This window comes from Ochlerotatus camptorhynchus, unplaced genomic scaffold (genome assembly GCF_037179485.1).
Source record: "Ochlerotatus camptorhynchus isolate MF236.1 unplaced genomic scaffold, CSIRO-AGI_Acam_v1.1 ptg000109l, whole genome shotgun sequence".
NCBI classification, from domain to species: Eukaryota; Metazoa; Arthropoda; class Insecta; order Diptera; family Culicidae; genus Ochlerotatus; species Ochlerotatus camptorhynchus.
The window spans coordinates 52496-68150 of record NW_027040599.1 but is presented as its reverse complement, the minus strand read 5'-3'; the positions used below and the strand labels follow the sequence as shown (position 1 = coordinate 68150).

Below are 15655 nucleotides of genomic sequence, written 5' to 3'. Positions count from 1 at the left end.
CTCCTTCAGAAAGGCGAACTGAATTCATAGCTGTCTTCAACATTACCTTGATATCAGAGGTCAGTAGGGAGTTCACAATATTCGAGATATATATGAGATTACTTTACAATTATGATTGTATCTGTATTTACATTAAAGTTATTTATACCGTACTTTACCTACATTGCATCGATATCCTCATCCGGTTGCAACACTTCGCTGATGTATTCTTCTGGGTTGAAATCTTCCAACGCGTCCTCCCCACTGCTCACAATGATACCGCCCATGACCATAGACATGTATTCTGTGTAATGTGCCTTCTTTACGTGTTGTTCGACGCCTGACTTTGTACCATGAAAGTTGAAACACACCGGACATGTGCTTGAGTCTTCATCTTCATTGGGATTCGTTTTGATACCAAGTGCCTCTTCAAGCTGCTCGCGATCGAGATCCAACCGCTTAACGCCTTCCCGTTTCCTCTTGTCCCATTCTTCTCGATGTGACCACCGTTCATGAGAGCTGGCATATTCTTTGCTATCGAATTCTTTCGAGCAGAAACTGCATTTAACCGTCGTAGTCGAATGAACCTTGGAAACGTGGCCCTAAATCGAGAAAAAAAAGGAATTTATTTGTAAGCAAACATTTTTGATTTCAGCGTAAGCAGTCATTGCCTTTAGCAAATATTCCCTCATTGTTTTTCCACAATGTTCGCACGTGACCATGCCATCATCTCCACAGGTAGTTGATCGATGTTTTTTGAGAGCAGCCCTGCTAAACTGTTTGCCACATTTTTCACATGGTAGCAGATCATTGTCGTGCACCAACTGAACGTGGAATTTGAAGTACTTGGCTGTCATGCTGCAACGGTGTCAATAAAAACAAGCTAGTTACAATTACAATTACAATATTGTCACACTTTTGCTTACACTCGGCCACAGTCCGGACACTCGATCCTATCATCCTGGTTTACAAGCTTGTGCTTAGTTTTATGTTTTTCCATTTGAGCTATCGTTCTAAATTCCAGGAGACATTCAGAGCATTGGAATCTCTGCTTTTCTTGCTGCTCTTGTATGAGCTTCTTTAATTGGTTCCGTTGACTTTCGTGTGCTTCCATGTGTCTTTCCATATTTTTTTTTTGAATACTAGAAACCGTACAATGAATTGTAGTTAATGATTCTTTGAAAAGAGAAAGTTCCTTATAAACTTACGCCTTTTGGCACAGTCTGCATATTTCGTAATCTTTCATAACGTCCTGTTTGATTCCGGTGTCAATTCCATGCGTCTTAACATGAGCTATCATTTCCCCAGGTGTATAACTTTAGCAGATAAATAATAAAGGCGATTATCAATCATAACACATTTTTTCATACAAATTAGACAGATACCAGGGGGAAAGAGACATTATGATCCCCATGATTTATCCACAAATTTTGCAACATATCCATTTATGAAAAAAAATCCAGAAAATCTTATTTTTATCTTAATCATTCCTTTTCTATTTCTATTTATATCTTCTGTCTATTTCCCTTTTTTTTCATCCCGCTCGAAGACTTTTTTTTTTAAATAAAATGCATCCCCAGAAGTGAAGTACCCCCCCCCGACAGGTACTTACAATTCTTTGCAAATGTAGCAAGAATGTTTTTTATTAGATGGTGGAGGAGTCACCTGCTTGGGTGTGGTCACATTCGCATTGGAAGGTACTGCCCCGTCGGTGGCCACTTTATTGGCTTGTCTTCTTGCTTTGATTTTTGCTAAACATTCTGCCTTGTGTTTCGTATATCCCTCAGGCGAAAAACTGCAAGAATAATTTATGATTTATCAACTTTTTATTGCTTATGAAAAACAGTATCACCTCTTTTTGCAGAGCTTGCAACTGATCTTCACCTTATGTGCGAGAAATAGGTGATCATTTAGGACTGACCTAGTGGCTAGCGTAATTTTGCATAGTTTGCATTGAAACTCGTTCGTAGTCAACAGTTCGAACAATTTCACACCCTTCTCATCAGCTGATCTCATTTTTTTCTCAACCGGTGCTGATGTTAGTGGCGCTGGTGCTAACCGTTTTTGGAAATTTTGCGGAACGGGAAACACGTTTTTCAATTTCCGCACTGTCGCTTTTTCCTGATTGTTTAAGATAGTTTTATAGAAAGTAAAAAAATCGCATACGGATTTGCTACAGTTAGCACAAATCAGTTCACTTTCTACACGTAGTTTCTGGATAAAGAAATGCGATTAAATAAAACATGATAATCGTGTAATTGGAATGCTTACATCTTTGAAGAGAATTTCAATTGCTTGACGGTGTTCCGGTTTCAATGGTTTCAGCATTGCAGTCGCCAAGCAAAGAATGCACTTGAGGCCTACAAAAACCTTAGGTCTGCCGGGAAATGTTACCGGTTCTGCTGCCTTTTCAGCTAATTTGGCATTTTCTGCAGCACTTGCTTGTGGTAAGCTGAAATCGTCGATTGTCATGCAATTCTGTGTCATTCGCGAGTCATTCACCAACGAAATTAAATTGTATAGATCGAAATGAGCTACGAAGGGACAATAAGTATAATTGAATATCTTATCAAGTTCGCATAACTCACCGACATGATCAGCGAAACAGACCCTTTTAGTCATGTTGACAGTTGGAATCCAATCGACATTTTCAACATCAGTCAATTCTGCCATGGTGCCTATAAGTATTATTTCAGTAACGATTAGTACCTGTGTTAGGCCAGGAGTATGGATTACCTGTTGCAAAATGTAAGCTGCACAGCTGCAACTTGCATATGTCAACCTTATCCCAGCTAGTAGATTGATCCAACAATTGAAGCCATATCAGAAGTCGTTTCTCAGAAAGCACCCGGCGCACGTAGTTGGTTGTATCCAGCATCGGAAAAGGAAAAATCTTCGTTTTCCAACTTGGACGGTCGTTGCTCCTGCAATATTTCATACTACAAATCTGCAATCAAACATTATGAGAAGATTCGAATGATATTTATTTTCCACGGAACTTACCGTCTGCGGATGCTTCTCCTGCTCGGGCCTGCTGATCTCTCCAGCTGCTTCCACCTCCGCACCCTGTACCGCTGAAGGAGGCTGCTCCGGCAGATGGAGCGATGGTACCCAATCAACGTTAGCCGGTTCATCGAAATTCGTAGGTTTACCGCCAACGAAATGTTTGCCACAGATTCGTACACTCCTATTTACTGGTTTCGTGTAGCCGGAGGCTTTCCGCCACATAGCCAATCGCATAGCCAAGAGCTTCTCATGTTCCTTGGTACTGTACTTCCGTGGCAACGGGAAGGTGTAGAAGCTCAGGTCACAATTTTTGTTGTGGTTCCGGCATGTTTTTACCGCACACGAAATAACCATTTCTTGATTTCTGTTTTTCGAGATTAAAATTGTTGTGATGAAACGATGAAAGTCACTGTCAAAGCCCGTGATGAAAACAAAGCCTGCTCTCTAAAGTTTCGCGCAGTTTTCAGTTTGCTTGATAATGCATGTATGCAAAGATCTCTGTGCCGGATTTCACGAACACATGTGTAGCCGTGTAAAGCATCAGCATCAAATGGCAAAACTTACACGGTAAACAGCGCAAACACATAAATGAGTAAAAAAATACACATTTCAGTGCCAATATTTCAAAGGGGCGTAATTGCATTTGTAAACAAAGGCTTTAGCCGTCGATTTCTCGCGAATAAAAGATCACTCATGAAAAATAATGACACCAGCAGGTAGAGCAATGTTTCCTCTACCAGCTAGCATTGTTATTTTGGAGAGGTAAGATTTCATTCGCGAGAAATTGATGGCTAAAGTCATTGTTTACAAAAGCAATTACGCAATTTTGAAATGTTGGCTCTGGTTTTTTATATTTATATGCAGCTGTCAAAAAATGTGTAAATTTGGATCCTAAAATGTGTGCAAAAATACACATTTTAAGAATGTAGTACCAGTCAAAAAATGTGTATTTTTATAATTATTATTGGGTAAAAAAAGCTTCAAACTTTGGTGCGAATTTTCAGTGAAGAACAGCATAGGGATTGCTAAAGTATGATTGTGTCAGTGATTTGTTTTCATCGGGAACATTTTCCGCTATGAAGTGTTTTTTTTTCGATGAAAACATTTTGCGTATACGTATACGTGACGTAGTGTGCGTACGATAAACGTCAGCAATCTCTATGAAGTTTTTTTTTTTCCCGATGAAAACATTTTGCGTATACGTATACGTGACGTAGTGTGCCTTTTCCGAAAGTGGTATTGGTTTGCGTTGGTGTACTTTGGTTCACGTGTAGAGGGCCTTAGAAAGTTTGTTTACAAATGCTTTTGTGCCGTTATCAAATGTTATGCCTGAATTATAGTTTCAAAATACTTTAAAGTATGTGCCAAAACTTATATCCAATCATCCAAGAAGTCTCGCGTCACTTTTCAAATAGACCAATGTAACATATCCACCATTTTGAGAAAATCGAAGTTGAAGTTCGACAGATTATTATTTTAACTGTTTAAAAACAATACATTTTGCAATACTATTTTTAATGTAGTCAGTGTATAATAACGTTGAAAATTCAGAAGAAACGGTAAAATCACAATTTTACTTTGAATTTCATGCTACAACATAGAAAAAACCACATAGGACGTTTTGACAAGTCGAGTTGTACATCGGACATGTTACATTGGACGATTTTTCTCAATGACATAATCAATGAGTGTTACATTGGACGTTTTGTCTACATGATACTAGATTCCCTTTCACAGATTTCAGAGTATAGTACCTAACTTTAGATTGGCCCCGCCTTTGGAAAATGAGCACCAATCATGTTAGGCAGTCCGAATGACCGAAGTAACAATCATGTATCCATCATTTCAATCTGTACATTGGACAATTTTTGATCAATGATTATCTTAAATAAATGAAAGTAAATTTGGATGGATGTTTTTGTATCACATACAATGACAGAACAGCAATAGTTTGTATCGCTTAACTCGATTTGTTTACATTTGTTACATTGGTCTATTTGAAAAGTGACGCGAGAAGTGATCAGTGTCGATTTTGCGTCGGTCGTTGTGTTTTTTTCCTTTATTTGGTTGATGATCCGGGCCCAATTTGCTACCAGAACCAAACATCAAAGTGCATTTTATTCACAAGCTGCTTATTCATCTCTGTCTACGACTCTTTGTGAGACAACTGGCTCTGATCATCGCTGATCGCTAACGTGCAATCTGAAAATGTACACAGGATCGAGGCTGGTCTTTTTCACGATGCATGCACAGAGTGACATGAAGAAGAAAAGTGATATTTAGTTATTGTGTGGTTGGATTCGCTTTAGGAGGAATTGTTTAAAAATTACTAGAGAAAATTAAGCATCGGGAATGCGCTCCCGAATATATTGATTTGGTGAGTACGTTCCAGTTGAAGATTGTTCGCTCTAAATAACCCTTTTTTGAATACATTTCATTAATCAAACATTATTATATGCTGGGTTTGGGGGGGCAGTCACGCCAAGAGAAAAAAACAGTTGAACTCGCATCACGGTTTTCGAAGGATTCCCTTTCTTTTCACTTGGCAACAGAGGACTTCTACATCAACTTCAAATGACTTCTAGCGAGAACAAAAAATAGCGGCTGTAGTGAATCATTATATCACCCTAATAAAAAATGTATGGTTAATTTGCTTAACGACGTGTTCTGGGTATCATCCAAACCATTTGTGGAATAGTTCAATGATTTGGGTTATCGTTCGTTTATGGTTATTTTTTATTAGGGCAGTGATTTTGTCAAATTATCTTATCAAACAATAGTAGAAATTCTCATTACTGATCATTAGCAAACGTATCCCATGACAATTTAATGCTCACTGCGTGTTTATGATCATTTCTTCAATTTTATTTTATATTTTATTGCAATACCTTTCGTGGACCTTTCATAGCATCGTAATGTTTGTTTACTTTGCACGATAGGTAGCCGGTTTGACAGTTCAATAGGTAGACTTGGTTTCACTCTTGGCGTGACTCATTATACACCGACTCTAACTGGAATAAGAGACCAGTGGAGACACTGTTATGATTCCAATCGAACTGTCAAAAGCGGTTCCAATCTGCAATGTTTACAAATGGTTTGCTTCAATTAGGGAGGAGTATTAAAATCGTTTAACAATCACTCATGAACTCGCTCATCGGTGCATTGGCGGAGTCACTCGCAAGCAGTTACAAATGCAAGTGATGCCAGGATTGCTTTGATGTTTATCTTGTTGCCAAATTCATTTTTTTTTCTCCGCTGGTCTCTTATTCTAGTGTTTCTAGTGTAGTGACTGCTTTCTAGCACCCCAATGGGTCTGGGTTCAATCCCAGCCGAGGTCGGTGTGATTTTTCTGAGGTATAAAAATCTCTGGGAAGTAAAGCCGTTGGTCCCGGCCCATGTGTGTTGAATGAGTGCGATATTTTACGCAGGCGTGGAAGCTGCCTTCCTGCACATTCGATTGCCGTCAATGGATGGCAATCGATGTCCGTCGGTGATTGGCACTAGATTGCGGAACAGAGACCGACGTTAAATAAAGGAAAAAGAAGAAAAACAGCACAAATGGAGGAACTACGGTCCAAACTGTGCGGACAGTGCGCAACAATGGATGGAAGGTGATTTTTTATACTTTTTTCCAGAGGGAACGACAATCATTTGGATGTATTTTTTCAGTCTAGTAATTACTTGGGATTTTCGGGGAAAAACATAATTGATGGGATTTTTTGAGTGTGTCGTGTTGACGAAAATAGAGCAGGGATAGAAAAAATAGATGGTAATAGATCAGGCAATTGATGTGATGTGAGGGATGTTAAAAAATTTCAGAGGGATATGAGTCTGAACGCGAAGAGGATAGGTGTAAAAAGAAGAAAAATTTGCTGCAATGAAGCGTCCATGAATTACGTAACGCTTATAGGGGGAGAGGGGTCACCTATATCGTTACGAATTATACATAGGGGAGGAGTAGTAAAGCCTTGCGTTGCGTAAAAAAGAGAACAGTTTGTTTTTTTTTCGTTTCTTGATGTAAAGTTTGAAAATACAGGTCTTTTTTGACGTTTTTGGCAACGACAACGAAGGCTATCATCACTAAATCTTGCTTTACAAAATGGATCTGTTTTAATTTTATAAATTGAGATTTTTGCTATCTTGAACTTTTGAAAAGGAGGTACTCGATGGTATGCTGATCTTTTGTTTTTGTTTTGAATATTAATAATATAATTAATTACCTAAAAATAAAAAAAATACAAAACGAAATCAAACATTAATTAAATGAAAAGGCGGGGGAGAAGGGTTTATAGAGCGTTGCGTAATAAATAGAGGGGGGTCATTTTCAGTGTAACGTTTTGTTCCAAAGGGGGGGGGGGGGGTCAAACATATTGATTTTTAGTGAAACGGAATTAATGGACACCGCTCGGGACACCGCCCAACTATAATAATCAAAGCTCACAGTCACAGCTCAAGTGCAGAAAACGGTTCCGCACCGAAAAGGTCGAAACTGCGCAGTAGGATGAACGGGTGATGGCGATGGATTACAAAGTTCCAGTTAATATTCCCAGCTGTATTTGGACGGGAATTTGATCCGCAATATTGTCGCACAGAAATACATCACCCGGTGGGTGTCTTACTTCACCATTAGCTCTTTCTTATCCTAACCCTTGACCAGCAGCAGAGACGAGTAAAACTTGGGCCGAGTGGAAAAAACGACCTGAATTCCTTTTCCACCTGCTTGTCGTAGGGGGTTTCATTGGTAAGGCTTTTCCCGGGGCTAGAATCAGCAGTTCGAACGAAATCAACAGTTGCTTCGCGCCTGTTCGGTAACTTCCATGCTACAACACACAGAGACCCGGGCTCTTATCCGTCGAATTCGATCGGTTTGAGTCCGGGAAATGGATGTGCGTTGCCGTCTCCTCCGTGATGCACTTGATGTTTTTTGCCCCCGAGACCGATTATAGACGAATGGTCCGTCATCTTTTTTTAGTTTTCGCACCGATTTTTTACCGGCATGGTCAGCTGACATACGTGGTGTTTGTTGTGGAGAGTGTTGTAAACTGACAGTGAGTATGGCAGAGTGCTTCGCGGTCGACCTGAAATCTTCGAGAAACTGCACGGCTTGCTTGCCAATTTGTGTGCATGCAGAAGGGATAAGTTGGGAATAGAAAGAATAGATAGGATGGATTGAAATTTTGTGCACGTTGAAAATTATATGAGAGGTTTGGGTAAAAATGGGATAATCCTGAAGTGTCGTTCCCCCTGCTTTTTTCATAGCTTTTAGTTTTAGTTTAGTTTTAGAAAAAAAAAGTAAGAGGTTGTATCCAAGACTCGACCGTATATTTGACATAGGATTACGTGCTCGGTATCAATATTTAGCGACTATGTTAAGAAAACCACTTTTTGCAGGCAATCAGTGATAATTTTATAATCATTTCAACAGTTGGACATTTGTGTAATTTTCAATAGTGACCTATTGAAAACTGATAAAGTATTCAATTTAGCAGCTTTGAAGAAAAATTACCAATCGGCTTGTTTAGAATTAAAATCCATCCGTTATTGACAGAGTTATAAGTGGTCAAAACCTGACCACTTTTGGTAACACGGGCGATTTTGTTTTTTTTTAATTGCATCCCCAATATGTTTAAGAGAGACGTAATCCTATGTCTAAATGTAAACTTTGCGGAAGACGATGTCATAACACTCGAAAGCAATTTTGTGAAATATGAAGTGAAACAAATCCTAGTTCTGCATGATGATTTTGTTTGATTGTATTTATTTGTAAAGACGCCGGGAAATACCAACTGGCGAATTGTTTTTTTTTTTTTTTTTTTTTTTTTTTTATGTTACCTTCTTACTTGAAAACAGCCCCTAATTTTGGCTCATACTATCGACTAAATTTTCAAAAGCAACCAAAAATATCCTAGCAAATAGCAGATTTTTAGCGATGGGCCCAATCTTAGATCCATAGGCCAACATTAGAGCCATTTCCCCTAGAAAAAATTCTATAATCCATATTAAATTAAGCGCCGATCGAAACAAACTTTTTGACGTCACTACAAGGGTTATTGAGTAAAAAACGAATCGTGCGAAGCGGAATGAAAGCCGAGGGAAACACGGATTAATCATTTTGTCAAGCTTCTGCTTTCATGTTCCATCAGATGTCACTGCTGTTGTTGGCGGTGGCATCGATTTTGAACTACACATAATTTGTTTTCCAATAACTGTTCACAGAGGACAGTGCAGTGCAAAACATGTCTGGTACCTCTTTATATGCATTTAGATTAACAACCGAAGTCTCTCCTTCTTTACACATTCTGCACTCAAAATAGCTCACCCCATACAGGATTTCCTTCCGAATTGTGTGAATGGGCGGGGCAGAAAGTATCGTTTGAGCAGAATATGTAAAAAAGGAGGGGCTTCGAATGTTAATCTAAATGCGGTACCAGGCATGTTTTGTAGTGTTAGATACTCTATTTTGTAATCTATGAAAGGAAATCACAAATTGGGTGGGTGTCATAAAAAAACATGAGCTCGTGTAAGCTAATTTTCTGACAAATTTGAACTTTTTTGGCTTTCTAAGCAGGTAAAACTGTATGAAGAAAAATCATTTATATTAAACAATATTGTCTGGGAAAACAAATGAATGTCCCTGACTAATTAATTTAACTTGTCGTTCACTTTTTTACCTGAATATGCACCTAAAGCGAATTATTCCCACTTCTTTTAAATTCTATATGTGGATTTTTATCACTTCCTGCCGCACGATATGATTTATCTCACCGATACAATCAGGCCTACAATTCCACACCTTCTATAAACAGGTTGAGTCTTGAAAGCTAGTTGGTTGCGGGAACTGATGACCTTGACAAATCTCCAAATAATACTCTTTAACAAATTTGTGGTGGTCCTGAAAAGGACCATTTAGTCGTGATGGTTGAGTAATGCTGAGCTATTAGGGTGTTCAACACGGATAAGGCTGGTGAGCTGTATGTTATATGGAACTCACAAACAGGCTGCTTTTTCATGGTATACACAGTGTGATATTCAATAATCAATTAATTATCTCAACATTTAGTGGCAAGACCATTCATAAATTTTGGTAACATACACAAATTCTATAATTCATATTAATTTCCTATGCCGATCGAAACAAACATTATGACGTCACTACAAGGGTGACTGAGTAAACGAATCGTGCGAATCGAAATGAAAACCGAGTGAAAAACGAATTGCACCAATACATTCAGGCCTACAATTCCACACCTTCTATAGACCAGGTTGAGCTTTGATAGTTAGCTGCTTGCGGGAACTGACATCCGATTGATGACCTTTACAATATCCAAAACATACTCTTTAACAAATGGGCTCTGCAGCTCACTGCTTGCAGGCTGCCTTTCGTGGTGTACTGGAGGACAATGTTAACGCCACACACTGAAAGCAATGCTGCTGCTGCTGACGTTGACGACCGGACACCACCACACACGGTGATTGAATGAGCACCGTTTAGTGAGACAGGATCGAATTCGATTTTTAAATCTGTGTTAGGGAATGCGCTGTCTGTGTTAGGTAATCGGTGATAATTTTTCACCATTGCAACAGTTGGACATTTGTGTATTTTCAATAGTGACCTATTGAAAATTAATAAAGTGTTCAATTTAGCAGATTGGTAGATAAATTCCCAATTCTTTGGCTTGTTTAGAATTAAAATTCATCTGTTATTGACAGAGGTATATGTGGTCAAAACCTGACCTATTTTCGTCCTGCGGTTGATTTTGATTTTTTTGAAATTGCACCCCCAATATGTTGCTGAAAGACGTAATCCTACGTCAAAACATAATCAATGTCCGGTGTCTCGCCTGCTTGCTTCATATACTGATTTTTGTTTTCTTCCCTTGATTTGTTTTCCGTGCTGAGCACCAATTCTACCGACGCCAGGGAGGCAGCTCCCATACATGGACCCTACCTATCGACCCATCAACTCATGAACCAGTAACCAATCGCTTCACTTCCCTTCCGAAGGAAGGCGTGATCCTCGGCGCGATCAGAGATGTTATGCCTCAGAACATCCCGGCAGCGTCGACTGGGATTGAGCCCAGGCCTGCTGGGGTGAGAGGTAATCACGCTTATCACTACACCATATTATTTTATTCGAGCAATCTTTATTTTATCATTGACACAAGTAAGAAAATTCCGAAGTTAATAAAAAAAACCATGCGACCCATTATATTTAAGTTCTAGAAATGATTACTTTTTACAACTCAGTAGCGGCGCCGGTGGTGTAGTGGTAAGCGTGATTACCTCTCACCCCAGCAGGCCTGGGTTCAATCCCAGTCGGCGCCGCTGAGGCATAATATCCCGAAAAAAAAATTACAGTGAATTTTTCAGTGGAAACAATGCTCTAACATTAATATTTATTGTCGACAGTAAAAATGATTGTTAAGGCCGGCGCACAATAGATACGTTTTCGGGTTTTTTGACAGTTAGCCCATTATTATCTGTCAAAAAACCCGAAAACGTATCTATTGTGCGCCGGCCTTTATAATGTTGTACTCTTCCGAAAACGGCAAAACTGCTGCCTAGCTGTACAATGAACACTCAAAAAATATTGGAAGCTAAATAGTATAAAAGTTACGCTAAATCGCAACTCTCCGTGCTGACGCAAAGGTCGGTATAAAGGGAGAGAATACAGCCTTAGTATAAAAATGATTTATACCTGCCATAGTATAAAATCGAAATATGCTTGCAATGCATACATACGGTTTATTCGAGGGAATGTATTTTCTGCTTCTTGTTCGTTTAATGCTTAATATGTTTGTTTTAAAATAAAAATTAAAGTTTTAATTAAAGCAAAAGCATTACCATAAAATTATCATTATGGCAACCCAGGTTTATCATTACCCGAAGTTTTGATCTTTGATAGGCGGCTAAAACTTGGGTCCACCCGGAATGGTCATATTCAACGCTTTGGCCGTTAAGTCGAACAGATAGAAGAAATTACTGTGCATCAGCAGATTATTGGCTAATCGATACAGGGTTGCCATTGATGACAGGCTCTGATTCCACTTCCGGCAGGCTTACATGCTTCTTTCGATCAATGGGCGGACGATGTTTGCAGAACCATTTGAGAACGTTACCACTTTCAACGTGAACTGAAAAACAACTACGAGTGCCATCGTGTTTGACATTGTCATTTTTGATCGTTTTAGTATACACTGATCGAATTCCACTCCGATAATCGGACTTAGTATAGTTTTGAAGAAAATATTAATCGGACCAATGTATACATTTTGATTAATAATAAAATGCATACCATTTAATCAATATTGGTTTTGTAATATTTTTGAGTGAATGTACATAATAAAATGTTGTTACAATGATTTTTATCGTATTTTTCATTTTTTTTTATTGTTAACATGATTCGATCATGAACAATAATGAACAACTCTATCACAATAAAAATTGTTGTTACATTAAATATTGGTGTGTTTTCATTGTGGGTTACTTCACGAACAATAAAAATAAATCTGATTGAAGCATGCAGACTATGAGAGGGTCAGCAACACTGCCAATGTAATCAAGATAGGCGCTGCTCGTATGGCTCTGGCTTTGACAGTTCGTTTGGCTCAAAACCAGCCAGTCCGCGTCCGCTCATCTCTTATCCTAGACCCTCTCTAATGCTGGGTTAAGATGTTTCAATTCAGCGTTCAACTCACTTGAACTGCGAAATGAACGTCCAGAAATCTGACCGATATCGGACTTGCTCTATTCGTTGTCAAGTCAATTGAACGCCTACGACCAGATCGGTTTGAGTTGAATTCAACTCACCTGCCTCATCTAAATCCCGCTTAATGCAGACCTTTTCCGTGCAATCAATAATCATACAATATAATAATAAAAAATTCCACTACTTGAAGATATCAGGAAGGAACTCTCAGGTGGAAGCATATTTCATGGGCGATTCTCTCCAGTAGAATGCATTAACTTATCAACGACGCTCAACCACCAAGGAGATGTGACCTAGAGAGATCAAGTGCAGGGGAGTTGGCCTTCATTTCTCACAAGTTCCGGATCGAATCCCAATCCATAACCAGTAAAAAAGGACTCACCCGTAACAGACATACCACCCCCTTCCCTTCCCGGGGCGATGTTTTATTTTTTTCGATTCATTTTTAAAGTCGATAAAGTAGATCTGTCAAGCCAACACATACACTCTAAAGTACACTGTCATTTTTTTTAATCAATAGATTCGCCAACCAACAGTAAAATAACAATAATATATAATGTTATTGTAAAAAATATATATGGGGAAATCACGAAAATTTCATTGTTAAGATACTTAACAACCCCCCTTTTTTATTGTAAATTTTCCATTACAACATAAATCAAGGTAAATTTATTGTAGACGTAACAATATAAATCATTGTTAAGACAATAATTTTCGTCTTATTGTTACATTGTTTTTTAATGTGTTTTTGTTGTTATTTTTTTCGGGATCTCTGATCACCCCGAGAATCACGCCTTCCTTCGGAAGGGAAGTAAAGCCATTAGTCCCCGGTTCATGAGTTGATGGATCGATAGGATCCAGGTGTGGGAGCTGCCTCTCTGGCGTCAGTAGCATTGGTGCTCAGCACGGAAAACAAATCAAGGAAAAAAACAGAAATCAGTATGAAGTGACATTGATTATGATTTTTTGAAGTAGGACTACGTCTGTGATTTCTATATGGGGGTACACTTTGTGAAAACTGAAAATGGAACATGTAACCAAATTATGAAAGATTTTGAACGTCAATAACTCAGCTGCCCCTAAACCAATTTCAATAATTTTATCACCAATCGATCAGGGCTACGCTTACGCATCGATATCAAAGCTTTTGACTGTTTATGTTCAACAAGAAACTATTGAAAAAGTAGTAAATGTCAAGCATTGTCCAAAAGCGTCGAAAGAAATAACAAATCCACCAATTACGTACATGCATATGCTGCTTCCCCAGCACAGTCGTCAGAGAGTAGTAAGTAGACGAAACAAGTCGAAGAGGCATTCGCCTCCGATCCTCGGGCGCGTGCAAATAGAGAGGATGGAATTGCGTAACATTTTGCACACTCATCGCCATATTCAGAACCACGCTCCCAACGACCACACAAAATGCTCTCCAGAGTTGTAATCTTGTAACCAAACTTGGAAACAGGGGATACACTCGAAAACTATATCACATATGTAATGCATGAAATTTATGTGAATTTCACATAGCTTTCCAAAAAAAGTTGACGACAATCTAAAGAAATCGTATATGGACTTTGTCGTTCAGTTTTTTCCTGGAATTTTTTGTTAAATAAGCTAGAATTAAATAAAAAAAAGTTTTTTTCCTATACATTTTTGACCGCTTTACTACCAATCCCCAGAGAGCCAAAACATTCAAATTTGAAAGAGAAAATTCACTCTCACGATCTCAATATCTCAAACATGCCTCATCTCCGGTCTGATGTACGAGAAAACCCAAGGTGTGCTAAGGTGTGCCGAGAAAATGTGATCCTTATGCCGTCATTGAACACGCAGCTGCCTATACGTCATCATCATCTTCCAAAGTCTTTAAGCCTGTACTACCATCGGCCCTTTTCCAAAAGAGTTAATTTTCTGAACATGTCCCAACTAAAATTCATATCAAAAGGTTCTTTTCAGGGCAATCATAGTCATACACACAAAAAATAATCATCGATAGAATTAAAAAATCCATTTGTACAATTAAAAGTTTCCATTGGTTCTTTTTGGTAGAAAGTCCAGAGCTTTCAATATAACAATGTGTAGCCTTTCAAATCAAAAGCTTCTCTTCTTATTAATTTTAAAAGTTGCAACATTTGAATCAAATTGTAGAAATGCCAAAATAAAAAAAAACAAGGTTTTTCAAATGAAGTATGGATTGTATGGATGCTGTTTTCAAAACAAGAATATAATTTTTTACCTCAAATTGGAATTATTTTCAAATTAATAGTTCTCAAAATTGAAAAGAAAGTTTTCAAACCTAGATTCCAGCTTGTATTTTTATCATTTTCAATAGTTATGTATTTCCCATTTCCATTAACTTTAAAAAAACAAACATTTTATGTAATTACCTCAGATTGTTGCCGAGTCGTAAGATGACGACGATCGACATGAAGGCGGTGATTAGGGTGACACTTTGAGAAATGGAGCCTTCATTATGCACTCCCAAATCTTTCCAAGATAGGATTGTATATAGGGTTTGGAAGAATCCTGTGTTCTGCTACAGAAATTTGACCTTCGAGTAATGGTCCAATAAATGACAACTAGATAACTTTCTCATTTTTTTTCATCGGAACAGCTACAGGAGATCCATCGTTTCGAATGATACGGCAAGTACATTCCATCAGTTTTGCATGAACGTTACGGAAGATGCAATTTGTAGATCGTAGTTTTGAACTATTTCGGAATAAAAAAAGGTTACACCAACCATTAAACTCGTCATTAAATATCCCAGCCATTTACCTCTTTGGAGGACTGCCGCAGCGTTTCCAAATCCTCCACGATGCAAATGACTTTGGCAATGATACCACTCGAAAACCGTCCCCACAAGTGTCCTGCCACATCGGTAAACGATTGCTTCTGAGGAAAATAATTTTCTAATACAAAAATTTGTAAAACCAGCAATGATTCCAACAGATTTTGAATTAC

The 15655-nt window shown here is 38.4% G+C and overlaps 1 protein-coding gene across 2 annotated transcripts in view; it reads right to left on the bottom strand.

Annotated features, from left to right (window-relative positions):
- Positions 1 to 157: 157 nt before the first annotated feature.
- Positions 158 to 15655, bottom strand: part of LOC135699463 (zinc finger protein 585A-like) — a 45231-nt gene continuing 29733 nt past the window's right edge. Inside the window, exons 2-11 of one of the 2 annotated variants that reach the window (XM_065219743.1) lie at positions 2983 to 3349; positions 2716 to 2926; positions 2568 to 2657; positions 2251 to 2513; positions 1832 to 2193; positions 1592 to 1774; positions 1188 to 1295; positions 906 to 1121; positions 651 to 837; positions 158 to 581 (exon numbers count right to left, since the gene is read on the bottom strand). In XM_065219743.1, the coding sequence (XP_065075815.1) occupies positions 159 to 581; positions 651 to 837; positions 906 to 1121; positions 1188 to 1295; positions 1592 to 1774; positions 1832 to 2193; positions 2251 to 2513; positions 2568 to 2657; positions 2716 to 2926; positions 2983 to 3349 (2410 nt within the window). In that variant the 3' untranslated portion in view covers position 158. Of the gene's footprint in view, positions 582 to 650; positions 838 to 905; positions 1122 to 1187; positions 1296 to 1591; positions 1775 to 1831; positions 2194 to 2250; positions 2514 to 2567; positions 2658 to 2715; positions 2927 to 2982; positions 3502 to 15655 lie in introns of those variants that run through there. The other variant, XM_065219744.1, reaches the window with a different exon arrangement.